Below are 25,049 nucleotides of genomic sequence, written 5' to 3'. Positions count from 1 at the left end.
TTTCCAAGGTTCTTTGAGGAGCGGCAGAATTCACCGCCTTGATCACGTGAAAATAAACCTTGCCAGCTCGCTTAGCTCCCCCTTTTCTATGAAAACAATGCCTGGACCAGTTGTTCAAAATTCATTGAGATGGAGTGCCGCGCCCACGACTTGCATTTCAGGAGGCCACCGACAATCAATTTTCTTGGGGCACATGTTATTATGCCTGCTTCTAAATTATTCTTACTCGGACTGTGGTGAGGAAGGGTTTGTTCCAGAAGGAAGGTCCTCCCTCTCCCACTGACACTATCTACTTCCATGACGAGATGGGCAATCTCAAACACATTGCCAATCGTATCAGAGTGGAGTCTCGTCCTCATAAGAGATGTACTAGAGTATAGACTTGAAGCAGCTGTTGAGAAGTTATCTCTAGAACTCAAGTCTAAATACAAGGGAAAATTCTAAATGGAAGATGGTTCAATCGATCATATATTAATCTATATTTTTTCTATTTACATTGGCCATTCTAGTGGCCAATGCTGAAAACACGAAGAAAGCTTTGTCTGCAACGATCCATGCATGGATTTGCTCTTCCTTGGAGCACTTTCGAAAAATCAAGGGCTATTCAACCCTAGCAAAAAACGCTGAATGCCTGCCCCAAAACTCCAGTGTATGCCAATGCATCTGTTCTTCTCTGTACAATACTAGGGACTATTTTCTCACCTCAGCAGCCCTCTGTGTTGCTGCGGGTGACATGGCCAGACCAGCTCTCTCCTGCATTGAGGCGATTGCTGATGTGACGGGTGTTTGAACACCAGCTGGAGCAGGGGTATTTGATCGCGTCACTGGCGCACTTCTGTTGTGCGCCATGTGACTCTTAACCAGATGGCCGGCTCTTAAAGCACTGCAAAGTGACAACTCTCCTGCCAGAACAGCAGCTGCGATAATGCGTGCAAGTTTGCGAGCGTTGTCACCGGGGTTTGTTGGGTGTGAGCCTCGAACGCCTAGCATGTCTAGCATGGCAGCTTGTGGCTCAAGAATGGTGCCTCCACCGAGAGTACCGACTTCAATCGAAGGCATGGAGACGCTAATTTGGAGGTCACCATTGAGACTAGCATGGTCAGTTTATTTCTGATGATAGCTGTTAAGAGGTCACTTACTTTTTCATCAAGGTAATGCAATTGGCACTCTCAACGACTTGAGCAGGATCTTGTCCAGTGGCCAAGAAGATCGCAGCGACGATATTGGCAGCATGAGCATTGAATCCACCCATAGCTCCAGCAAGAGCACTGCCAACAAGATTCTTGGCAATGTTCAATTCAACCAGTTCATCGACGTCAGACTTCAAAACTTTGCGAACGACGTCTCCAGGAATGATAGCTTCTGCAACAACACTCTTACCCCGGCCGTCAATCCAGTTGATAGCCGCAGCTTTCTTGTCAGTGCACATGTTTCCTGAAACCGAGATAATTTCCATATCATCAAAGCCGGCTTCAGTGGCCATGACACTAAGAGCATGTTCCACACCCTTTGATATCATGTTCATTCCCATAGCGTCTCCAGTAGTGGTCTTAAATCGAGGATACAAGTATGTACCTGCCAGAGCCGTCTTGATCGATTGTAGTCGGGCAAATCTACTGGTGGAGTTGAAAGCATCCGTCATGATCTTCTGGCCAGCCTTTGAGTCGAGCCAGACTTTAGCAGCACCTGCACGAGCCAGACTTTCGAAGGAGACACAAGGACCGCGAGTCATTCCATCGCCGATTAGTACAGTAGTAGCGCCGCCTCCAGCATTGATAGCTTTAGATCCTCTGCTTGTGCTTGCGACTAGAACACCTTCGGTGGTGGCCATGGGAACAAAGAAACTTTGGCCGTCAATGACAATGGGGCCGGCGACACCGAGTGGAAGAGGCAAGTAACCAACAACATTCTCGCAGCATGCACCGAGAACACGATCGAAGTCATAGTGTTCGTATGGAAGCAGCGAGCTCTCCAAGAGGCTGGTAGTTTCGGCAGTGGCTGGGGTACGTGAGATAATCGATCTCCTGATCTTGACTGCGCGGGTGGTATCACCAAGGGTCTTTTCTAGAGCATATCCGGCAATTTTGCCTTGAAGTGACAGCTCCACCAATTCCCTATCAGTAAGCTCACGAGCGCGCTTCTCCTTGAGCATCTGCTCCATTTCAGCTTGTGTTCGTCGAAGAGCTGGTTGGGAATCTGTGACGGGTTCCGGTTGGCGTCTTCGCATGGTCAATCCATCCTCTTCATCGTCTGTAGTCGCTGGTGTTAAGGGGAGAATCGCATCTGCTGCACCATTGCCAATAGCTGGAAGTCTAGGAGGCTGCGCAGTAGCCGCATCATTGAAACGTTCCGCACGGTGGAGTTCAGCAGGATCGACAGCGTGGTGAGGCGGCATCTGAATAGGCTCCTTGATGCTCCATCTGGCGGCATTGAACAGATACCCGTTAAGAATAACACTGAGGGCAAGGGCGAACACGATCCACTTAGAGAGAATTGGGTCCTCGAGACTCTTCAAGAGACTGTCAACAACACGACCATACTCGCTGTCGTCGGCGTTCTGAATGTCAACAGGGTCACGAGGGGCCATGTTTCCATAATGGACCGAAGGATATTCTAGCTCGTACTTAATAGGGGTAAGAACTGTGACGACAGTAGATTTGTCATTAGACTTCGACATCTCGAAAATAGCATCAAGACCGTTTGACGCCACCTTGAATGGGTCCATTGGTGGTTGAGTCATAACATTGGCGAATCCCTGTCCAGAGAGTCCGGTTACAGATGGGGCTTCAGCATTGCTTTTTCCCCCTCGGAAGGGAATCGTGCAAAGGTTGAGAATGTTGACAATGACAAACCCGGAAACCATGAGAACTTTGAACTTTGGAACGCTGCTATCTCGAACTTTGCGACCAAAGATGTTGGTCTCGTTGTTTCCAGATTTATCGGCTTTAGGCCACTCATCGCTCTCAGCAACATTTTCAGCAATACGGTGGTTGACTCCATCATCTTCCAAGGCTTGGCGGAGTGCAACGTGGCGCTTGATTCGGTTGATTTCGAGCTTGATGCTCAAAATTGCGGTGTAGAATGTAAAGAGGAGGATACAGTCGAAGACCAAAATCCAAGCGGCCAGGAAGCAAAACTGTTGCAGTCCTCCTTGCACGCCAGATGCAGCTCCAGCTACCAGAATACAAATCTCAATAACGTAATCTCTGACAATTTCGTATCCTTTCTCGTTGATGGCGACCTGAACAGCATACTGAATTGATGTTGGCGAAACGCCAAACTTTTGATCTGCTCCTGCAAGTTTCGGGCTGCCTTGTGGTTGGGGTCGTCTCGTCTCTAGAGACGCAGAGAGAACAGCCTTTGTCAAAACAATTGCCTTCTCAAATCCGATAGTGACGACTAAGAAAGGAAGACCTTCAGACAAGAGAACCATGTTCAAAGGGACACCCATCTTGGTTGTAACAATAAGACCAAAGAGGAATGCGAATACCGAAGAAAACAGAGTCGTGGCGAATAACCAAAAATTCGATCCCATACGGCGCATGGAAACGAAGAGAGAAACAAAGGTCAGGTGCATAGAAATATAACCCAAAACCATGATGATGATATCCAAAGTCTCGGCGTTCTTAATCAAGTCCACGAACTCGGTCCAGGCATTCGAGGCCCAGTTTTTCACACTGTTGTTGGTGGTAGAAGACTTTGCAGCCTTCATAATCCACATTTTTTGCTCCTTGATAGCTTCTGCTTCCTGACCATGGCGGGCACTTTCATCCTTTGGCGAAGTAATAGCATTTGGGAGCTCTTGAGCACTCGCTAGAAATTCGGCAGCTTGGTCGTAAGGTACTGAATATGCTAGAGACGTGTCCTGAGAGATTGCAGAAAGTGGATTGGAAGTCGAAGGCAATTCTGTGACGGAAAGATTTTGGGGAAGAGGAATGGTATGCGACAATGGTGCGTTCTGTGGGGAAGAAGCAGCCAGAGAATCCGGGAAGACAAACGTCAAAAGAGCCAGGTGATCCACATCCTTGGACACTGGAGCTTCTGTCTCTGATGTCTGCCATTTCCACCCCGTTTCCGCACCAACCCTTAACTGTCTGCTTCCTTCGTTCAATGATGTCCAATCCGCCTTTCCAAGCGTCGTCGCAGTCTCGAATAAACTGCCTTCGAGAAGTCCAATATATGTCGTGCTTGCTAGGACCGCAACAATAACAATTGTGTGTATGGGGTGGAGACATGCTCGGCGAGAGAGAGTTTGGAGGAGGGGAGTGACTTTCTTATTCACCCAAACCGGAGTCGCAGGGGCTTCTGTGGTGGAAGCACCGCGGGCTCTCGTGGGAACGAAAAACGTTCCAAGTAATGAGCGAACCATTTTTGTTGAATTCGGAGGCACTCAATAGATCCTATAAAGCCATCGACGGGCTATTGGCGGGGTTCCTTCTGGAAAAAACTGTTAGCTTCATACGCAACGAATGTAATGAAACCCAAGCCCCTGTCATAAACGTTCCCTGCCACAAAGGAGGAAATTCTGTAATGTGGTCGTGCATCATGACGTTGAAGTGTGCGATTTGACAGGTCGGGATCCTTCTCTCCTTCAACAGACAATCTCGCGCTGTATAATATCTAAGGCCGCGGAGCTGCGAACCCTTCGAATTATGCTTGCCCAACAACGTGCAGCAGTAGAAGAAAAGCAGAGAGGAATCCTCCGAGTTCCGTACACATGCAGGTCAACATCGAATCGGGGATATTGACTACGGGGAAATGAAAGGTCGAGTTGAGAGGAGACTGAATTGTTGGTACTCACTGAGGTTCTGCGGTGAAGGTTGAAATTGCGACTTGACGAGGAGTTGGGTGGCCCTGAAGCTTTTGATGTTGAATCCGACTCGAGCAACGCAGGCTGGTTACTCTCTGCGCCGTGAGTTGGTCAATTGAGGCTGAGGAGGAGGGAGGAATCAAGAGAAGCAGCAAACTTGATCGAGGCAAGAAGGGTAGCGTAGGTAGGTAAATTAAAGTTGCCTGCGCTGGGCGTATTATAACTGACTGATGGGGCAAGAGTTGCACGCAGAGTGACAATCTGCCAAATCTATCGGCTAGCGAGCACACTAAGGCAAGGAACGGTTAGAGCGATGCAGACTGATAAAGGCTTGTCCCGAGAAAGGGGCAGCGGTTCAACACTCGATCAAAGAACTTGAGCAGACAATATCAAGCTCGAGTCTTGATATTGTTCCTCGACTTCTTTGATGCCTTCTTATCTATCGCTCTCTCCTACTGTATCTACCTCTCTGCCTATTCCCCCTCGAGCAAACAATCTTTGGGGGTTGCGTATGCTGATCTTGCAACCAGCAAATCATCATCTCCAAAGCCGATCAACGGAGGCGCAGCCAGCGAATGTCGTTGGGTTTGTCGGTAGTGGGGGGCGAGGGTGGCTACAGTACAAGAATGCGACTTGAATGCGACCCCTATTTCGTGACTAAGTGAATCGATGATCCCGCAGACGAGCCGATGAGGAGGGAAAAAAAGCATTTTCACGAAGTGCATTATTTTCTTGCGCTTCATGCGGCGTTCGTTTTATATCTCTGTTGATGGGCATCTTTTTTTGGTGGTTATTCTTCGGTTCAAATCCTATGTTTTTGTCGGTGACCGAAACCGAAACTTGTTGGTGTTGATCCGACAGCAGTTACTGGCTGCCTATGAAACTCATCGGAGCTTTTCAAATGTTCTAAATGAACAGTATCTATGGTATATTTCATTGATCTTTACAACTAGAAAAGGGTGGCCGAGAAGTATTCGGTGGTGACTTCTTCCTTGTTGGTCCAAATAAAGACACAGGAAGCAACCCTCCTTATCTTTTCAACCAACAAACGATGCCGCTCGGGACATCTGGATAAATGTCAAATTCACATACAGGCAGTCAAGCTATCAGCTGGTGTTCTATGTTCGATTGTAAACCAGCATTCTCGAAAGAGGAATATTGGATTGTCTCGTGATCAACAACATTGAGAATAACAAGACTATAAAGAAATCCGGATGTCCCACACAAACACCTGAGCAACCCATATTATTGTGGTTATTTATCACTTGCATCTGTAGTAAGCCCGCTCAAAAGATAGCTTATTCAAAGCCCATTGCTGTTCTACCTCCAAAATCATAAGACGGGATATCTCGTAGCCCTTCCACTCCTTTAACACCGTGTTCCCTCTTCAGAGGCAGCTCCCATGCAACCTCATAGATAGTGTAATCATAACCGCAAACACGAATCTCTAAAGATTTCTTACCATCTGAACCTCTTTCCCCTCCAGCCCAACAACATTCACATTCATGCTCCCCAACTCCCTGTCCACATGTGCCCAATTATCTCGATCAACAGCGGCCGTTCCCTCTCTCACAATCACCGTTTTAAAGCCCTCCCGGTGAGCATCCTCTGCCGTCGCCCTAACACAATAATCAAAGGCCAGTCCTACGACGTAAACATGCGTGATGCCCGCATTCCTCAACATATCCGCCAATCCACTATCACTAACTCTCGGTCTAGTAAACGGATCATAGAAAGCAGAATACATTTCCACCTCCTTTCTCATACCCTTCTCCACTACCTTATCAATTTTACTGACATCCAGCTCCGGGACGAGTTCTGCGCCGGGCGTGTCCTGGATGCAGTGGTCAGGCCAGAGACGGGACTTGTAAGTCTCCGCGGAGTTGTACGGGTTGATAACTGTTACGGTGTCGGCGAAGGGTTTCTTCTGGGGGTGCGAGGAGGCGAACGAGATGTGGTCAGCGGGATGCCAGTCCTTGGTTGCTATTTTGAGGGCGAAGGGGAGGGTGAGGAGATGGTTGATGATGGTGATTATGTCGCGGCCCGAGGGGACAGCGAGGGAGCCGTTCTGTTGTATTCGAGGTTAGTTTATTCTGACCAGGTACCATTGCTATAGGTGTATGTGTATATGTTTTCATGCATGGTACTTAAAACATGACCCCTCGAGGATTTGTTGTGGGTACAGAGGTATTCAAGCAGTGGAGGAGGGGCACATACAGGTGGGCAGAAATCCTCCTGGAGATCGACGATGATCAGAGCGGGTTTGAATGTGGGCTCCGCCATGTTTGATGTGCCAGCATACTTTGGCGGGATGAGCCTGGGGTGATGAGCTTTAGAATTTGGGTCGTTACCTTAGGAAGCTTGGATGATAGGAGCTTAATTATCTGATGTGTCTCAAAAATGTTCAAGAGAAGTAGCGATGCGGTCATTACCGCTACCCCTCCTCGACCCCGCTAGATGCTGGTACCTTACTTATCACTTATCACATCCTGATATCTTATCACTTTCTCAACAGGTACTTGACAACTCAGAACAAAGGTCAGTCTTTAGGCGAACTGAAGTCCTATATCCTAGATTTGATCTTGAATGCTTCTTTGATAACGGCATGCAAATGCCTTGTTGATCCACGGAATAGAGCCTACAGGCTCTGTAAGTCAATAAAAGAGTTCGATTCAATGTTCTTTCTGCTCCGCTATGTACCAACTACTCTATAACCACTATACCAATTCATCAACAGCTCGTCTGAACTCATACATCTGCTGATCCAACCCAGTCCAGGAGAGTTCATGACCTAACCACAGCCCCAAGCTCAACCCCAGAAAACGAGGTCCGTCATAAGCTCATGATAACCTTATTATGCACCAATTCTTTCCTTTCCCTTTCTTCAGATCCACCTATAAACGGAGCCCTGCAGTTCTCGTCCGACCACCCAAATAAAAGATGTGATAATACAGTGGAAGGCCAAAAAGTATTAAGCGAATGTTCTTCTTTCCAGAAAAGAATATGCAAGCCGACCGGCGATAAATGGGTATGGGCAAAACGAAGAAGCAAAAATGCACAGGAACCAAAACGCTAGAAACTCTCATATGTCCTCTTCTAAAAGCAATCCAAAGCAGTGCCATGAGGTCATGGACTTGAGATATCCTTGCCCGCATCAGAAGACCCCTCTGTCGAATCACTATCAGGACTACCTGGTTGTTTGCTTGCAGTCTCTAACCTTGTGCCTGGCAGAGTTGCGATTGGTGTGGTGTTCAAGCTGTCTTCCGTTTTGCGAGATTTTGTATCTTGACTGGTAGTCCCATCTCTAGCGCCTTCCTGGGAGCTTGACAACGTCGGTGTGTTTGCTTGACTCCCGCCCCGTTGGCCATGGTAATGGATGACTTGTGGTGGTGGCTGACCAGCTGGTGTCCCTAAAAGATGCTGGGGATATGGGTGGAGATCTTTTGAGGAGGTAGAAAAGGTCGAAACTATTGGCTGCTGATATCCATTGCTCCCATTGCTAGGTGTTGGTGTATGCCCAAAGCCCTGGCCGTGCTCTGCTTGCGTTGGTGTACCTGAATCCGGTGCGACAGGACTGAGCAACTGATCGGTTGCTTGCCCAGTTAAGGAGTTTAGTCCTCCTTGTATGTCACGCAACAAACGAACATACTCTTCTGGAACCAGACCACTTTCTTGGGTTTTTGGGTCCTCAGCAACAAGCCATCCTTGGCCGTGCCTGTAAGATACCCATATGACCTGCCCCTCCACCAGAGGTAGCTCATTCTCGTTTTCCCGCTCGAAATCGAAAAGTGCCACAGCTTTTCCATGCATTTCCTCATCTGGTGATGCGATTGTGAACTGATAGTCCCTCGAGTACCGGGACTCATCATGTCGTGTCAGTCCAGGCGAAGAAGCTGAGCTCGAAGCATCCGATTCGGACCGGTATTCCAGCCCTGTCTCGTCTGTATATGACCTACTAGGCAGTGTACCAGCAAAGTGTGAATCTCTCTGACCTGGGACGTTATAAGGCGCCAAGTTCGAGTGTCGAGCTTGCTCTGGTGGATAAGTAACGAACTCTCCTCCCGGACCATCTGCCTCATCTCCTTCGTTCACATAATACCTCTCGCTGCCATCGCCTCCCCTGCCAACGAAGAATCCTCTATCTTGCTCGTAATTCTCTTGACTGAGCATACTGGTAGTCCGCTCGCCATCCTCCCTACGGTTCCGTCCGCGACCACGCCCTTGTGAACTTCCGAACCCACCAGTAGAAGACTTGTGCTTTCTGTGGCGCGAACTGACTACCACAGGGCTTTGAAGATCTTCGTCTTCGCTCCAAGGCGGGCCGTCTCCAAAGTGTATAGGTGCCAACTGCTCGCCCTTCATAAGACCTTCGGTTGCCCATGACCCAGGCACCCAGCTTCCTCTACTATCCCAGGACGTCGGTGGATCAGATAGCCGCCTGTGTGTTTCGCTTGCGGGGGTTGACAGTCCGGAAGGTGGTTGAGAAGGCTCCAATGGCGGTCCATAGTGCATAGGATGCAAGACTGGATATGCAAAATCACGCACTGTTGTGTATGGCAGACTCGAATGGAAGACCGGGAAGATATGTGATGGTGGCCTCGATCTCGAAGGCACCGAGTAGTTCGAGTATTGTGATAGCCTGTTTTTGGACGCATGTGAAGTCGGTCGCTGAAGATTTGACCGTCGGGCGGGAGGAGAGGTAATCAGAGGTGGTAATGGAGGATGGTTCGGGTTCGATGAGGGGGACGTAACTGGCGAAGGCGATGTCGCTGGGGATGATGTATCCAGCGTAGGAGACATGACTGCTGTCATCTTGGAGTCGTCCTTTTGACCAGCCTCCTCGAAAGGCGCGCTATGTAAGTCCGTCGTGTGTGATGATACGAAATCGGTGGCAGCTTGCCAGCAAGCCTCGATTCCCACCAGGTGTCGTAGTCAGGCTTGCGCAAAAGCAACGAGGAGAAGATCGGGGTCTGCTCTGCCGGTTCGATTGATGCCGGGATAGGGATCAGCAACGATGGTAGGATAACAGTCCCGCGCGTGCGTGGTGCTCGTAGGATCGAATGGACGAGGTGAAGAACAGTCGATGCGACAATAAGTCAATATTGGCGCAACAGGCGCGCAGTGGAGGCTACGTCTGGCTGTTCGAGATAGATGTGAGGATGTTCGACTGCGGTCGCGACTTTCGACCAGGCTGATGCTTTGGAGAGTGGACACAGACAAATCTGATCTTTGAAGAGATCAAGGGAGCGCTGACCCCACCGGCCTCCAATGTAAATTTATGTACCCAATGGTAAGCACCAATGCGCCAGGGAGCGGCAGGATGGAGAGGAGGACCAAACAGGGAGGCAGGCGCTGAATTGCCTGGCGCTCAGATCGCTTGCTTCTGCTTGCTTGAATCTGGGAGCTGGACTGATTGACGGACTGCAGTGGGAGTGGGAGTGGGAGGGCCAGACAAGGGCTGTCTATTCGTGCGTGGGAGAGTGACAGAACAAGCGCCGAGACACAAACGCCGCCGCAACAGATCCTCGATACCAGGACAGGACAAGACAAGACAAGATCCGAACCCCGCAACGCGAAATGTAGAACAGCCAGGAGCGTGAATGTCGTGTGAGGGAGGGTCTTGCCTAGGTGCAAGACGTGTTTCTACAATTGATTTTTGTCGCGCTGCAAAAGGAGAGGGGTCTTTTTCCTGCGACGACATTGGGGCTCTGTCTTTTGGCTGGCAGGGCTTTTCACAACGCCCACGATGCTTCTGGAAAGGGCTGTTCGGGGGGTGGCATCTCCATGGGTCTAAAGGCCGAAATGAATCTATTTCCGGAATAGAGCTGCGAGGAGTCGAGGACACCCTGACTTGAAACATCTAGGGGGCAGCACAAGCGGGAAAGTCCAGCCTGAACCAATGGCATTCGACCTATGTTTCCACGCTGCTGGGCTGGGCTTACAGGTAGCAGTGCAATCCAGTCGTGCGGTCAAAATACATCCGCAAAAGATGCATGAGGCGGCATCGAACCGCTTGTGAAGCTCTGCTGTTGCTCAACAAGTATTATTTTAAAGAAAGATACTCCCGTATTGAACGACCGTCAATCTCCTTCTCTGCCTCCAAGAAGGGCCTCCGGTAACAAATTTGATCGGTTTGTGTTTGCTATTCAGCAGGCACGTGTAGGCTTTGTAAAGTCGCCATCTACCTCAAGTCTGATGCAAAACCATATGATAATTACGTCAATCAGGACTCCGGGTTCGACGCATCAGAGGAGTTCGTAGAAATAGATCAGACGGTACACGAATCTAGTAATAGCCAAGGGCTCTATAGATCGATATCCAGTTCGCCAGTCTGATCTTGCCACGAGGGTTCAGCTGAGATGAATTCCGGGATCTCAGCTATGGAAGTCAAAAATAAAGAGAAAGCTGCGACCACCTGAGGAGGAATGAGAGATAGATTATACCCAAGTCAGAATCGGCTCCACTACTTGATATAGAGCGCTGAGACCTAGGAGCATGGATGCTTTGCCACGGAAGTCATCGGCTTTGTTTGCGACATTCAAATAAGCGAAGTTGAACGACATGATGATGGAGAGGAGCGATGGATGATGACCACCGCCGTTTGTAGAATTTAACTTCTCCATGTGAAGTATGAAGTGGATAAATCAAGATATCACTTTGCCTCATCATCGTGCCAATATTGCAAACAATAAGGTAATGGTGCACCATCTTATTAATACTACCACAGACATTGTTTCTACGTTCTGCCATAAATGCATGCACAGGTCGCCGCATTAACAAGCGAGGCGCTAAACGGAGGGACAAACCACATCTTTTCTTTCTTCTGCTCCCAAAGCTTCAAAGCTGGTCTTCAACCTCAACATCTCCACGGCAAGTTCATAGAGTACGTATTCTCTGTGCACGCTACCCATTTCCTCTTCTGCAACATGATGATATACCATATTGGAGCTGTCCTATTCCCCTTGAGGAGACACATTTTTTACGCTTAACTGAATTGCTTTCTATCTACTTACCATTCTCCGAGAATCTGCATTCCGGGCAAAGCTGACAGCTTAGCAGTTGTGAACAAAGTCTAACAGGAGACTACAGTTGCAGATGTGAGCTGCTCATAGTACGACGACGTGACATTCGTCCGCCGCAGAAAAAACTACTCAATACCTGCCATTATGGCTCAATCACAAGCACAAAGCTCGGCCAGCAATGGTGCATCTTCAAATGGAGAGCGGCCAGATCCGGGCGGGTTCAAGCTCAAGTTTTGTACTGTCTGCGCGAGCAACCAAAACAGGTTTGTCGTGCGCACGACTGATTTGTATCTCAAGTAAGCTGACAACCACAATAGATCTATGGAATCGCATCTCCGATTGGCCGCAGCTCACTATCCTGTCATCTCATTCGGTACGGGCTCTCTCGTCCGCCTTCCAGGGCCTTCGATTGACAAGCCAAATGTCTACCAATTCAACAAAACATCCTATGATAGCATGTACAAAGAACTGGAAGCCAAAGATCCACGGCTCTACCGTGCCAATGGTCTTTTGAACATGCTGGAGCGAAACAGAAATGTCAAATGGGGTCCAGAGAGGTGGCAGGACTGGCATGTTGGAGTACCACGATTGGAACACAACAAAGATAGAGGTAGTGAAGGTGTAGAAGGAGGAGTGGTCGACGTGGTCATCACTTGTGAGGAAAGATGCTGGGACGCAGTTATTGACGATCTTATGAGTCGAGGATCTCCCTTGAACCGACCTGTGCACGTCATCAATGTTGACATCAAAGATAATCATGAAGAAGCGCTGGTTGGCGGTAGAGGCATCCTGGACCTGGCAGATTCGTTAAACAAGGCCGCCATAGAGGAGAGAGAGCGCAACCCGGCTGGTTTTGACAGCGGGAACGCAGCAAGTAGAAGCGGCTTTGATGAGCGGGTGCCAGAGATTATTGGAGAGTGGCAAGAGAGATGGCCGAATCTCCCTGCGGTATGGACTTTGGCTTGGTTTTGAGAATTGCATTTTGATCTTAGATTGCCTTTGGCGTTGAGGACCGGGATACCCAACAGAGGCGTTTCCGGGGGATACCTGCATTAGAAATGCTCCAGATATTAAGGAGTCAAATGTCGTTTCTGTACCGTATATCAGGCAATTGTGATGCTAAGGAGTGTGGATAAATCATCAAATTCTTCTTCGCCCAGAGCTTTTATGCCAGAGTCAATAACATTGCATAGGGCTGGATAAGTTTGGCAACTTTGGTCCGGGATAGAATGATCCCCATGTCTGTGGGTTGGCCTGACCCATAGTTCGGACCTCGAAGGACAAGATTGGTCCTTCAGGGGGTTGGATCTGGGTATGGGTCTTGGTCGCAGACTCGAAAAGTCTGGACAACAAGCAAGAACCCTCCAAACGTCTCGTTGTCAAATGTCCTCTAGTCTGCCAAGTTGCCAACTCACTCTTCACAACATGGCATCCAATCAACACCAACACAAAGCTTGTCTGCAAAGGGACGAGAGAAAGCGGAATAGAAAAGAAATCGGTGAGATGAGAATCATGAGATTCAATGCCGGTTGTGGCCGGGCCAATCACCGAACTGAGACCCTGGATGCCAGCCAGCAAGTAAAAGTATGTCAACCCCTGAAGCGATTGTCCGACCTGGGGATGAAAGTATGTTGCCAATGCGTCTGGAAGGGCCCTAGGTATTGAGTTAAAATTCAGTAAGAAACAACAGACAGTCAGTGCAAAAGCTGGGGGGGGTTTTTTTTTCTTTTCTTTTTCTCAATCCACCGCCGGTGTCCTGTTCCTCGGCTCCTCTGTTCACACTTGCTCTTAACTGCGTAGAGTAACTCTATCTCTGTCACATAGCATAGCCATCTGCATCGCCGCACCAAATCGAAACCGACTCTCCCTTGCTTGCTTCCCTCAGTCTCTGTGGCTTCCCGAGCTCCCTCTGCCGCTGATCAAAGTCTAATCGGGAGCTTATCGTTCGTTCGCACTCTACTAACAGTAGAGGAGGACCGTAGGTACTCTCGGTACTGTAGTAACTGTGCCTAAGCAGCACCTAATTTACGCGCCGCCGCAAGCCCATCGAACGCCGTTGCCCGCCGTCAATGGGGAGGAGAGACTTGAGAATTTCCCGAATCGAGTGCAGCCAGCCCAGTCCAACCCACATCGACACACGCGCTGCGACCCCTTTCCGCCGTCATCGTCCTCATTTCTGAACATTTTTCCACTTCATTCTGCAATTGTCATTATTTTCTGTGCAACACTACAGCACATCCCACGGTCCTTACCAGCCATTCATCCGTCCAAACTCTAGCACAAGCCTTCGGTACTCACCCATTCCCTACCGGCACCACTAACTCACGATCCGACACGCTCGCTCGCTTTGACAACCCTGCCAGTCTACGACGTTTCACGGCCGCCATCGTTGCACTCTGAGGCAGTTTTGTATTCCAGTCTCCGATCCTATCTCTCACAAGAAATCTCGCGAATGCTGGAGATAAGTGCTTGCGCCGCTCAGTAATCGGATTGTGGAGGATTCTCGCACGAACTGAGGTTCCCCTCAAGGGGTCAGACACCACACTCTCAGCAGCATCTACAATGAATGGCCGAAATGGCCCCTTGTCGCCTATTTCTGTAGGAGATAGTGAATGGTCTGGCATTTCGAAATACCAAGGTATCGAGAACGATTCGCCCTACTTCCCACCGAATAATCGTGGGCAACTTGCTTCACCGCCAATATCAAGTGGCTCAAACGGCACGATGAATGGAGGAGCATTTCCCCCCAGAGGATCATCTGCGGGGAGTCCAGCCGCTGGTCAGCCTTCGCCGCCGAGCTCTATAGCGAGATCTAGTGTTGGGACGGGCATGTATGCGCAGAGCGAGAGTGGCAGGAGTAGGAAGGACGAGCAATTCGAAAGTACCCTGTCCGAACATTATGTCGCCCTCAAGAGATATCTGGCCGCGTCACTGCGGGACGAGAAAGGGAACCCAAGACCAAATAGGGCACGGGATAAACTGCTGAGGCTGTCGCCTGTGCAATTTCAAGAACTGAGCACGGATGTGTTCGACGAACTGCTACGGAGACAGCAGTCTGGGAGAAGGACACCAAATGGAGGGACACCAGATGGAGGACCACCGCCATACTTGTTACCGAAGGATACTTTCCATCCAAAAAGAAATCAAGCCAGACAAAAGCTATCCACCCTCCCACCACCTAGATTTCGTGACCTAGCGACAGATGTATACTACGAGTTGGAGAGGAGGTTTCCCAAATTCGCTGCAGGAGATATCAGTCGAATGGGTAGTCCTGCCTCTATGAGAGGACCACCAAGCAGAAATGGGAACGGTACACCTGTAAATGGAATGCCTCGTATGCGCCGACCTTCAGATGCAAGTTCTATAGCAGGATACTCAATGAGGAGTGAGTCTCGAAATGGGCCACGGGCAATGAACGGTGGACCTATGAATGGAGGAATGAATGGAGGCCTTGGCGTGCCACCTTCCCCAGGCTTGCCCCCGAATGATTATGGTCGACCTACCCCAAAGACATTCCAAAGTAATACAATAGTGCCAAATAAGAGCACAATGGTTGAAGATGACGAGACTGGAGGCGAGGATAATGATGAAGATGATGGAGATGCTTTTGGCTTGGAAGGTGCTGCCCGGAGTAGGAATAAGAGTGTCGGAGGCTCCTCAGAAGTATGTTTTACATCGCTTGTTCTACTGCACTTTCTAACATACTTAGACCGATAAGAAACTCATCGATGACTACCAGTCGCAAGTTGCCGAGCTACGGGACAAACTTGATGCTATGGAGGATACCCTGAAGCAGAAAGACGATGAGCTGAATAACGTGCTGAATGGCGAGAGAAGTCGAGCGACTGCACTAAATATGGAAAAGAAGGAGTTCTCGGACTTGAAAATGGACTTGGAGAGTAAGCTTGCAGATGCACAAAATCTGAGCGAGTCGCTACAATCGGAATTGGATCGTGTGAGGGCTTCACAGGCAAATACCGAAAGAGAGCTTCGCTCACAAATCGACGAGCTAAGAGCAGCGGGCCCTCCACCAGGCTCAAGAGGGGCGGGCAGCTCGGACCTGGAGAGGGAGAATGAAGAATTGAGAAACGAACTGCGAGAACAGCAGATAGTTACGGATGAGGTTCGTCGGGAAGCTCAAGAGTTCCTTCGAGAAATGCGCGTCCTATCTGAACGGAGCGAATCTTCGTACGACAGGGAGGAACAGCTCTCCAATACTGTCAACAAATTAGAAGAGGAAGTCAAGGATTGGAGAAATCGATACGCCCGGACCAAGACACAGCTCCGAAGTTTAAGAGCATCCTCTATAGGTCTCACTATCCAACAAGACGCAGCAAAATATGCCAAGGAGAGTGGTTTCACAGAGGCGAATGGAATGGTCAAGGATGTCCATGTTACCAAATTTCAAATCTCGATTGATGAGCTTCTACGAACGGCACGAGTTGATGATCCAGCAAGAGTGATAGAGTTTATGAAGTCAGTCGTCGTAAATGTGCGAAGGATTACGCAGGATATTGATGAGGCACCATCCAGCAGTGAAGACTTGGCCCAACAGCAAACGAAGTTGAAATCAAGGGTGTCGGCTACGGCAAACAACCTAATTACAGCTTCAAAGAACTTCGCTTCGGCGAAGGGCTTGTCTCCCGTATCGTTACTTGATGCGGCTGCTTCACATTTGACCTCTGCTGTGGTCGAGCTTGTTAGAACCGTGAAAATTCGCCCAACCCCTGCCGGCGAGCTAGATGACGACGATGATGGAAGTCTGGCTCCAGTCGACACGACTGGCTTCTTTCCCGTCCGTGACCCAAGACAGGAGATCGTTCCACCGCCATTCCAAGGTCTCGCGCGCATGAGTGCCGATTCTTCGATGTATAGCCCGATCAACTCGCCTCGGGAATCTACCATGCGACCCAAAAGTTCAGGGAAGGAATCGTGGGCGGGTCGTCAACGATCTATGTCTCGGGGTGCTCAGAATGGAAACGGTTACACGAATGGCAACAAAGCTCTTCCTCCAGCACCAATGGGAGTCGGTTTCGGCATCAGAACACAAGACAGTGATGTTGAAGAACTTAAGGTAGGAATGGATATTCTCTATTGTGGATACGGCATGCTAATAATCTCTAGATCTATCTCGAAGATCAGACTGCCCTATTGGTGCAGAATATTCAGTCTCTCGTATCCTCGATCCGCTCCGAGGCTGGGATAACTGCTATCTCAACACAAATCAACGCTATTGCTGATGTCGTTGGCACAGTTGTTTCTTCGACTGAAACTGCTATGTCCTCAACCGGCAACGGCGTTCTTAGAACACAAGGAGAGCCTATCATTCGCAAACTAGCAGGCATTCGGCAACGCCTGATCGACGCAGGAAAGACCGGTAGAGATATCGCAGACGAGGGTCGCGACGATGATGAGGGCGAACGAGCCTGGAGAGCATGGAACCAATCGCTACCACCAATAGCATTTGAAATTGCTCGCGAAACAAAAGAGTTGGTGCTGCGTGTGGACGTAATCGACGGCGACAGAGGCCAAGGTGGAGATGATGATTTCTCATGATGAACGACGCTACCTACTTCTTGATACGGCTTTGATTTTTGCATAGCGATTGATCTTTTTTCGGTGCTTGCACAAGGATGGGATATGGCGCGTCCCACGGATGGGTACTATGCACGTTTTGGGCGGCTTTGCATGGACTTTTGCATTTTGAGACGAAGCTTCATGCTTGTTTTAACACTGAATACGGGGTGTTATAAGCGAGCGCACATAAAGATGGAGTAATGAGACCCATCTTCTATCGGTTCCTGCGCTCTGCTTGGTGAGACTCTTTATTACCTTCGATTCTGGTTGGAGGAGATCCATTGTGTGCATTTCACGTTGTATATAGTTCTGCGTATCGGCTGAGCGATGGTAACAGCACGATACGATACATAGGGACGAGTTTAGTATGTGGAATTTATAGTGTGTAAATGGACACTTAAACGTTCCTTTCGGACATTTCGACTTTGATCTCTGCTTGTTCTCCTTCCACTTCGAATATTAAGGTTAAGCGAGCGTAAACATGCACCATAGCCAGCTCGTTTGCTTCCGATTTTTGATCACTTCATAGACTCTTCAAGTCAATTTGTTCGGTTCGTCCCGTTTACCCCGTTGGTCTCCTTTTGGAGGGCCAGCTGCCACTTCAACGGCTTCTCTGCCTTCCTTACTGGCCCCACCTCCCCATCCTCTTTCCTCAACTCCTTCCAAGCTTCAATATCCCTCTGATCGACAAAATTTCCGTGTAAACCCAGCCTCAGCTTAAATGGCATGTGAACCGCCGCCACGGGCCCCTTCGCCAACTCCAAAGCATCGAAAATCAAGATATCATTCCGTAACTCGTCGAGGTGGTTTAGCAAGACGATCAGGTAGCCGTCGCCTTCGACCTCTTCTTTCGTCCCGTTTTCGGTGTCTGTGTTTGTCTTGGTGCCAGTACCCCGAGGCACGAAAACAGGTTCTTGGAAAGTCGTCGTTGGGCCGGCCCAGTACACATCTTTGACCTTCTCATCCCACGTGAAATGCCCAATCGCATTGAAAAGCCCTCCGGCTGGGCTTCCACATTTCTGGAAATCGTAAGGTTTCGTAGGATCGATCTGGACTTGCCAGAAATGGTTGTACTTCTTCGTTACGAAGCGATCATCGATTCTAGAGAACTCGCCGTTGATGGGGAAGATTTCGGCTGGTGTGACACGAGTGTTAGATTTGGATTTTGGGTCGAAGATCCAGCGGTAGGTGTTGGAGACGAGCTTGTTGCGCTGTTGGAGGGTTTCGGGTGGTGTGTCTTCGGGTGGGAAAAAGAAGAAGACGTTGTCGCTGGCGACGGTTAGGTCGAATACGATGTGGCCGGATGAGTTCTCGTAGCAGCCTGCTACGTGGCCGTGAAATCCTGCTTTAGTCAGTAAGTGTAACGACGAATTGATATCTTTGTTGCAGTAATGATACTTGCCATTATCAGCTCTTAACCACACGAGATCCTCCGGCTTCCCTCCCCTCCTTGGCACAATCCCGTAGAGCTGATCCTCCTTCGGATCCCAAGCAAAGTGATTCCCACCATTCTTCATTTTCTCCACGCTCGTACACTTCAGCGGCGTCATCGGCAACACAAGGTAATTCTCACTTAATCCACAATCATGAATCATCCCACAAAACGGCGCCTTATACCAACACTCCTCCGTCTTCTTCCCATACTTATCAATAGTATAAACCACAATATCACAACTCCCATCATGGCCATTCCCTCCAGCCTCATATCCAAAACACACCATCTCCCCCGTCACAGGATCAAATTTCGGATGCGCCGTAAACGTCGGGCTCTCCACCTGGCCCTCAAAATCATACCGTCCGATCGTCTTCAGACTCACAGGATCCATAGCGAAAGGTGGCCCATCCTCTTTAGTGGCCAACAACATACCCCTCCAAAACACAACATTCGTATTCGATACCGTCCGGATAACACCCTTCACCATCTCGCTGTCCGTATACATATTCCTATACTTCCCAAACAGCGCCTTCCTCGCCTTCGTCTCCGCCTCAAATCGATCAGTCCTCACATATTTCTGACTGAAATCTACATGACCGTTCTCAAACCTGAAAGCTGAGACGTTGCCATCGCCACTGAAATGAATGTCTTCTTCGAATACAGGCGGATATCGGTGGTCTGGCTGGATTCGGTAGAATGTCCCATTGATATCTGAAGGGATTGTACCCGAGACTTCGAGGTCATATATGGAACCTTCGAGGCGGGATGGTCGGTTGAAGCCTTGGAAAACACCGGTGTCAGGATATTTGATTTGAGTGCTGGATTTCTTGCCTGATATGTAGCTGGGTGTTGGAACGGGGAGGTAAGAGAAGAGATGTGCCATCACGTGGGTTGGATTTTTGATCAAGACTTGAAGTCAGATACTGGGATGGGAGAACGCGAGAATTGCTTTTGAGTTATATTGGATGCCTCTATTTGTAATTTTACTTCTTTTTTGTTCGACTAAACATTCTTATTCTTTTCTCACGTTCTCTCCCATGGGCATAGAAGACCTCCATTGTGAGCTGACTCGGGTTGATAGTGCCGAGCAAGACCGCTTCAATTCAACCGAGCGCTCGAAATTCCGCAACGCCTACTGAGTGGCCACTAAAATCTGTCATGAGTGGCTCGACGACTCTATATGACCTTGTAATCATCCTCTTGAGTTTGTATGCACAAGCAACATTTTTTACTTATGCTGGTGCATTTATCCGTTGATATCGCTTCGTACCCTCCATTTCAAACAAACTCGGTTAAGCTCTTGACGATAGCCCATGTTTAGATACGGTCAAGCACCAATGTGAGTGTTGCCTTCTTCAATTGGTTGGCCCAAAGACCGAGGTTGAGCTCGTAAATCTACATTGTTCTACTTCAAGACTGTAGTAAGCGTAAGACATGAGCTGAAAAATAAGCTGAGCTCAGTACTTAACGTGAAATGGATGCGGGGTAGGAGGCTAATGTATTATTCGAGAAAATCTAGCTATCTCAATTATAACCTCAACGATCTCAATTTGTAAACACTCTCAGAAAGAGAAAACGAGAATTTTTCAGAGCGAACAGCAACAGAGGTACCTAGAAAGAACACTCTCATAGTCATGAGTGTCGAGATTCCAAAGACTTATCAGGCGGCGGTTTATGGTGAGTCTCCTCATCGTTCATCAAGACCATAGATATCGTCAAATTTGTAGAACGTCCACAGCTGACTGTCAGTTAGATAATCCTGGACAAGTCAGCACTCATATTGAGGAACTTCCAACGCCCGAGCCCGGACCGGGAGAAGTGTTGGTCCATTTAACCGTAAGTTCGTCCACCTTCTGAATGTTCCTACCAGCCCAATGGACACTAAACCTCATCCTACTTCCTCTTTACGTCACTAACTCTTTCCAGCATTCAGGAGTATGTCATTCAGACCTAAGTATTATGAGGTGCGGCTGGGCTGGCCTACCACCAACACCCAGCGGCCAAGTGGGCGGTCATGAAGGCATTGGAATTGTCCAGAAATTAGGAGCTGGAGCTGAGAAGCATGTCAAATTGGGAGACCGCGTGGGTATTAAGTGGGCAGCTGCTATGTGTGAGAATTGTGGACCATGTCGAAATGGGTTTGATGGACATTGTGTGTTGAAGAAGTTCTCTGGGTGAGTGGCTGTGATTAATTTTTTTTTCTGTTGGATGCGAGCGAAGCTTGATTTGGTTTCATTCAACATCGGCTTCAGACCATACCTGACGGAGTACAGATATTATACACCTGGCACCTTCGCTCAGTACGCCATTGCTCAAGCCAACTATGTGACACCTATTCCTGCAAACATCAGCTCCATCGACGCAGCACCCATGCTCTGCGCCGGCCTCACAGTGTATACTGCCCTGCTCAAAGCCAACGCCAAACCAGGCGACTGGGTAGCAGTTAGCGGTGCTGGCGGCGGTCTTGGGCACATCGCTCTCCAAATTGGATCCCGTGGCATGAAATTCCGCATGATAGGCATCGATCACCCTTCCAAGTCTGCCCTCATCACTGATTGTGGTGCTGAAAAATTCGTCGACATGACATCCTTCGACGACGCTGGGATCGCTAAGGAAATCCACCGAGTCACGGAAGGCGAAGGCGCGAAAGCGGTGATTGTTTGTGCGGGGAGTAATCGAGCTTATGGACAGGCTTTAGGGATGGTAGGATTTGGTGGGACGGTCGTATGTGTGGGTATTCCGGAGGGCGAACCTGTTTTACTTGGGGGTGCGTATCCAGGGGCGATGTTGACACAGCAGAAGAGCATTGTGGGGAGTTCATTGGGAAGTCAGAAGGAAGCGATTGAGGTTCTGGAGTTGGCTGCCAAGGGTGTGGTTAAGACGAAAATTAGGGTGGAGAAGCTGGATAAGTTAACGGAGGTATTTCAGGAGATGGCGGATGGAAAGATGGAGGGTAGAGTGTAAGCCCCCTTTTAGTATCCGTTTCGAGGTTTATGGCTAACATTATCAGTGTGATTGATCTGCAATGAAGGATAGATAGTGTTGCAGCGTTCTGGGATGTACAATGGCTCTTCGCTTCTGTTGTTTAGAGATTCCGCTCGCTTAATCACAATGTTGAGCGTGCCAGTCCAAAGATTTCTCAGTTCAATCCACATATGTAAATAACATATATACAATCATGTTTATAAAGTATCAAATGCCTGGAAACTTCCATTGAAGAACTCCAAATTCGGCTGGAACAGATCCCCCGCTCCATGCATGTCCATATCCATGAACAGATCCATGTCCATCAAGAAAGCATCGCCAACATCTTCCATACCCTGTAGATTACCTGTGGTGCTGATGTAGTTGTGATTCCTAAGATCTTATTAGCACCAAAGCTTGGTTGTTGCGAAAGCGAGGACTTACGGGTCGAAGCCAGACCACATTTGCGAAACAGCATTTGGGCTAACCTCCATACTAGCACCCGACTCTCTTCTCTCTTTCTTGATTCCCAGCCTTGCCAGATGTGATGGCAACTCCTCATTGACGCTCTTGCAGAATCCAATCTGCTCCATCCTGTCAATCAACCCCAAGCAGAACTCATACTCGGCTCGCAGTTCAGTAGACTCGCGTTTCGCTAGTGCGAGACACAAAATCATGAGCACTTTCAATGTACATGTACAATCGAAAGTTACCAGACTCGACAAGCTCCCATCATTCTCCATGCTCTTTAGCACAACAATAGCATTCTTTGCTGCATCGACACATATCTCGCCGAGTTTCTCGAACCATGCTTTCCGTACATCGTTCAGACTTGCACCTCGAATCACAGAATATAGAAGGAATGGTTGAGTGAGGAGCATCATAGCATTCCAGTAATTCAAATGTAGGATACCGATGGAACGACGATGGGTTGGAGCTACGGGTACGCCCCATTTGAGGTGTGAGGGCATGCTGGCTTGCCATTTCTGAAGTGAGGAGACATAGCTGGTGACTTTCTGGAAAGAAATTGTCCGGGAGTCGGATGAGCGTTCAGGGTAGATCGTCTGTATTATCTCTCGCTTGAGACGACAGAGCGAAGTGGAGACGGAAAGGGCTCCGAGAGGTGTATTGGTGCCCGGGTTGAGGAGCTGGGTATATCAATACGGGTATATAGCATAAAGCATTACTCGAGAATGGAGTCATACCTGTTCAGAGGGTAGGGGTGTCTGTATTCTCACGCTTCTCTCGTCGCTTACGCAAGGACTTCCGCATCGCGACGCGATTTCTTGATCTAGAATGTACAATGTCCACCATATCCGTCTATTTTGCTGTCTGGACATTGGACTCTGATTTGTCGGTGATTGATCATGCTGAAGGCCCAGTGAAAAAGCTATCTGCATGCTGGTTCCCATGTAGAGGTAAGAAGTGATTCTGAACTTGAATGTGAGTAGTGCAAGACTCTAAAGGTATTGGTTAGTCAATGCTACTCGAACGTCTGGGTGCGAACACTTACCAAAATGGCAAGAGCCCGAATACTGTCAATATCCGCTTCATCATGTACAGCAGGTATGAGCGTCTTGGCCAAAGCTAGGTAATCGTCCGAATTCTTGGGATCTGGATTCAACCTCGCCTCCTCAGACACTAAATCAGCGTACAATGTACTCCTTGAGTTCTCTCCCGAAGCAGAACCAAGCGCGAATATTGCATACAATGAGCAAAGCCACGAGCTTGTAGCTGCTCCACCACCTTGCATATAAGTATCGTCCAGCCGTGCATGGAATTGCTCAACTGGATACAGCCAGTATATGCAATGCACCTCTTCGAAATATCGAGCTACGTAGTAGTCGCAGTATTGACGCGGTGGAAGGTACGGATGGCTTGGTGATGCGGGTTCTCTAAGGAGCTTGACTCTCGAGGGCTTTTGAGGTGGATATGAATCTTTCGGAGGGACAATTATTTTGGATTCTTCTTGTTCCGGGCTTGGTGCTTCGGCTATCGAGCAGACTGCTGCGTTGAAAGCTATGTCTGAATATGCTCCGAGATATCCTGAGCCGAGTTAGCTGGCGGAGTAAACATACAGAGATTTGGGATAAAATACTCACGATACTCTCCTAGAGAATCCTTCATTAAGCATCCTAATTGGTGATGCAGATCTCCAATCTCTTCCGTGTCTGAAATCGACTCATTGCTAACCGAACCATCCGCCTGCTCACTTGAGTCTTTTACGCTATTACTTTTGGTAGAGTCTTGAGCAGGACTGTTTCCAATATTCAATTCCTTCGCTATCGATCTCAAGGTCTCTAGATTGAGGTCGTCTCGAGGGAGAAAGTGTCGTAGGATTTGCATGGAACAGCGATATTCTTCTTCCGAGACATGGTAAAACGGCCTCTGTCTTGGGCGCTGTGCAACTCCACATTCTGCTCCGATGTGTGCGCAGTACCGACATGGCCCGGGGACTTCAGAATGTCAGTTCATGATCTCTGTTACAGGTGAAGAAACCAAGTGCGCTGATTGCTTTGAAGGTCGACGAACCTGGGTCAATACACTTTTCAGGTCAGCATTGCTGCATATACATTGTGGAAAATAAGAGGCAACTCACTTTGGTCTTCCTGCTCTTGCAACGATCACAACTCTTCGGCGTGCGGACTTTCTTTGCCTTCAGTTGGCCATTACCAGCCCCGCTCCCTCTGCGGACTTCTGCGACTCGGTTCTCAGTCATGACTGGATCTCAGCCTTTTGTCGCTAGGCTTGATAATAGAAGGGTAAAAAAGGATTTTTGAAAAGCTGCAAAATCCGAGAAGGAATTGAATTCTAGAGGAAGAGTCAGAACCTCAACAGACAGACAGACAGACAGACAGACAGACAGACAGACAGACAGACAGACAGACAGACAGACAGACAGACAGAGAAAGTGTAAAGTCGGGAAGACGCGTCGCCGCCAAACTACAGAACCAAGACCAAAGACAGAGCTGTCTCTCGGGGAGGAGGAACTTTTCAGGGTTCCAACGGACTAGATTGGGGAGCATTAGTTGCTAGATGCGGGGTAGTTCCTGCACTGCACAGTGGTGCTCAAGACTGTTCAGGGGGGGGCTTGCCCCACATGCAGCATCCCTGAGGACGCCGGGGAAGCCCCGCTTAGCAGATGGACGAGGGAGGCTCGGGAGGGGGAGGCCGTCCAAAGCCACAAGCCGCCTGTGAGTTTTAGGTGTTCGCGGCAGTTGTATGAAACTATTCATTCGTT

At 48.9% G+C, this 25,049-nt stretch overlaps 8 protein-coding genes across 8 annotated transcripts; 3 read left to right on the top strand and 5 right to left on the bottom strand.

The window, feature by feature from the left end:
* Positions 1–453: 453 nt before the first annotated feature.
* On the bottom strand, positions 454–5,178 carry HMG1 (3-hydroxy-3-methylglutaryl-coenzyme A (HMG-CoA) reductase isozyme). The gene is made up of 3 exons (XM_058506069.1): positions 4,802–5,178; positions 1,140–4,437; positions 454–1,090 (listed from the first exon to the last, which is right to left on the bottom strand). The coding sequence occupies exons 2-3, from the start codon at positions 4,367–4,369 to the stop codon at positions 691–693; spliced, it is 3,630 nt and encodes a 1,209-aa protein (XP_058358592.1). The 5' UTR covers positions 4,370–4,437; positions 4,802–5,178; the 3' UTR covers positions 454–690.
* Positions 5,179–7,244, bottom strand: PNC1 (NAD(+) salvage pathway protein). Its single transcript, XM_058506068.1, has 3 exons — positions 7,162–7,244; positions 7,028–7,111; positions 5,179–6,878 (listed from the first exon to the last, which is right to left on the bottom strand). Exons 1-3 carry the CDS (start codon positions 7,237–7,239, stop codon positions 6,258–6,260), a joined length of 783 nt encoding a protein of 260 aa, XP_058358591.1. The 5' UTR covers positions 7,240–7,244; the 3' UTR covers positions 5,179–6,257.
* A 16-nt stretch (positions 7,245–7,260) lies between these two features.
* NBP2 (HOG (high osmolarity glycerol) pathway protein) lies at positions 7,261–11,040 on the bottom strand. Its single transcript, XM_058506067.1, has one exon. It carries the CDS (start codon positions 9,620–9,622, stop codon positions 7,937–7,939), a length of 1,686 nt encoding a protein of 561 aa, XP_058358590.1. The 5' UTR covers positions 9,623–11,040; the 3' UTR covers positions 7,261–7,936.
* A 936-nt stretch (positions 11,041–11,976) lies between these two features.
* SSU72 (RNA polymerase II subunit A C-terminal domain phosphatase) lies at positions 11,977–12,804 on the top strand (the record flags this gene model as incomplete). The annotated part of the gene is made up of 2 exons (XM_058506066.1): positions 11,977–12,095; positions 12,150–12,804. 2 exons carry the CDS (start codon positions 11,977–11,979, stop codon positions 12,802–12,804), a joined length of 774 nt encoding a protein of 257 aa, XP_058358589.1.
* Positions 12,805–14,394: 1,590 nt separating this feature from the next.
* SPA2 (component of the polarisome) lies at positions 14,395–17,388 on the top strand (the record flags this gene model as incomplete). Its single annotated transcript, XM_058506065.1, has 3 exons — positions 14,395–15,495; positions 15,542–16,906; positions 16,957–17,388. The coding sequence occupies 3 exons, from the start codon at positions 14,395–14,397 to the stop codon at positions 17,386–17,388; spliced, it is 2,898 nt and encodes a 965-aa protein (XP_058358588.1).
* Positions 17,389–17,777: 389 nt separating this feature from the next.
* Positions 17,778–19,847, bottom strand: ONS95_012434 (uncharacterized protein). The gene is made up of 2 exons (XM_058506064.1): positions 18,812–19,847; positions 17,778–18,751 (listed from the first exon to the last, which is right to left on the bottom strand). Exons 1-2 carry the CDS (start codon positions 19,725–19,727, stop codon positions 17,949–17,951), a joined length of 1,719 nt encoding a protein of 572 aa, XP_058358587.1. The 5' UTR covers positions 19,728–19,847; the 3' UTR covers positions 17,778–17,948.
* Positions 19,848–19,972: 125 nt separating this feature from the next.
* Positions 19,973–21,996, top strand: ONS95_012433 (uncharacterized protein). Its single transcript, XM_058506063.1, has 6 exons — positions 19,973–20,183; positions 20,355–20,521; positions 20,598–20,680; positions 20,771–21,018; positions 21,118–21,804; positions 21,855–21,996. Exons 2-6 carry the CDS (start codon positions 20,479–20,481, stop codon positions 21,871–21,873), a joined length of 1,080 nt encoding a protein of 359 aa, XP_058358586.1. The 5' UTR covers positions 19,973–20,183; positions 20,355–20,478; the 3' UTR covers positions 21,874–21,996.
* A 24-nt stretch (positions 21,997–22,020) lies between these two features.
* On the bottom strand, positions 22,021–24,665 carry ONS95_012431 (uncharacterized protein). The gene is made up of 7 exons (XM_058506062.1): positions 24,408–24,665; positions 24,341–24,353; positions 23,911–24,264; positions 23,322–23,854; positions 23,014–23,268; positions 22,253–22,956; positions 22,021–22,201 (listed from the first exon to the last, which is right to left on the bottom strand). The coding sequence occupies exons 1-7, from the start codon at positions 24,525–24,527 to the stop codon at positions 22,027–22,029; spliced, it is 2,154 nt and encodes a 717-aa protein (XP_058358585.1). The 5' UTR covers positions 24,528–24,665; the 3' UTR covers positions 22,021–22,026.
* Between the last annotated feature and the right edge of the window lie 384 nt (positions 24,666–25,049).

This window comes from Cadophora gregata (genome assembly GCF_030347475.1).
Source record: "Cadophora gregata isolate MNR1 chromosome Unknown scaffold_6, whole genome shotgun sequence".
Lineage (NCBI taxonomy): Eukaryota > Fungi > Ascomycota > Leotiomycetes > Helotiales > Ploettnerulaceae > Cadophora > Cadophora gregata.
This window is presented reverse-complemented; position numbering and strand designations above follow the sequence as displayed.

What these genes read in the sequence shown, in the direction of transcription:
- HMG1 (XM_058506069.1), bottom strand. Translation starts at nt 4,369, where the DNA reads ATGGTTCGCTCATTACTTGGAACGTTTTTCGTTCCCACGAGAGCCCGC. An exon ending in TGCATTACCTTGATGAAAAA is followed by an intron (nt 1,091 to 1,139) that starts GTAAGTGACCTC and finishes TGACCATGCTAG; the next exon opens with TCTCAATGGTGACCTCCAAA.
- PNC1 (XM_058506068.1), bottom strand. Translation starts at nt 7,239, where the DNA reads ATGACCGCATCGCTACTTCTCTTGAACATTTTTGAGACACATCAGATA. An exon ending in TATCATCCAAGCTTCCTAAG is followed by an intron (nt 7,112 to 7,161) that starts GTAACGACCCAA and finishes ATCCCGCCAAAG; the next exon opens with TATGCTGGCACATCAAACAT. An exon ending in AGGAGGATTTCTGCCCACCT is followed by an intron (nt 6,879 to 7,027) that starts GTATGTGCCCCT and finishes CGAATACAACAG; the next exon opens with AACGGCTCCCTCGCTGTCCC.
- NBP2 (XM_058506067.1), bottom strand. Translation starts at nt 9,622, where the DNA reads ATGACAGCAGTCATGTCTCCTACGCTGGATACATCATCCCCAGCGACA.
- ONS95_012434 (XM_058506064.1), bottom strand. Translation starts at nt 19,727, where the DNA reads ATGGCACATCTCTTCTCTTACCTCCCCGTTCCAACACCCAGCTACATA. An exon ending in GTGGTTAAGAGCTGATAATG is followed by an intron (nt 18,752 to 18,811) that starts GCAAGTATCATT and finishes TGACTAAAGCAG; the next exon opens with GATTTCACGGCCACGTAGCA.
- ONS95_012433 (XM_058506063.1), top strand. Translation starts at nt 20,479, where the DNA reads ATGAGTGTCGAGATTCCAAAGACTTATCAGGCGGCGGTTTATG. An exon ending in AAGTGTTGGTCCATTTAACC is followed by an intron (nt 20,681 to 20,770) that starts GTAAGTTCGTCC and finishes AACTCTTTCCAG; the next exon opens with CATTCAGGAGTATGTCATTC. An exon ending in GTGTTGAAGAAGTTCTCTGG is followed by an intron (nt 21,019 to 21,117) that starts GTGAGTGGCTGT and finishes GACGGAGTACAG; the next exon opens with ATATTATACACCTGGCACCT.
- ONS95_012431 (XM_058506062.1), bottom strand. Translation starts at nt 24,527, where the DNA reads ATGACTGAGAACCGAGTCGCAGAAGTCCGCAGAGGGAGCGGGGCTGGT. An exon ending in GGATTCTCTAGGAGAGTATC is followed by an intron (nt 23,855 to 23,910) that starts GTGAGTATTTTA and finishes AACTCGGCTCAG; the next exon opens with GATATCTCGGAGCATATTCA. An exon ending in CACCCCTACCCTCTGAACAG is followed by an intron (nt 22,957 to 23,013) that starts GTATGACTCCAT and finishes TGATATACCCAG; the next exon opens with CTCCTCAACCCGGGCACCAA.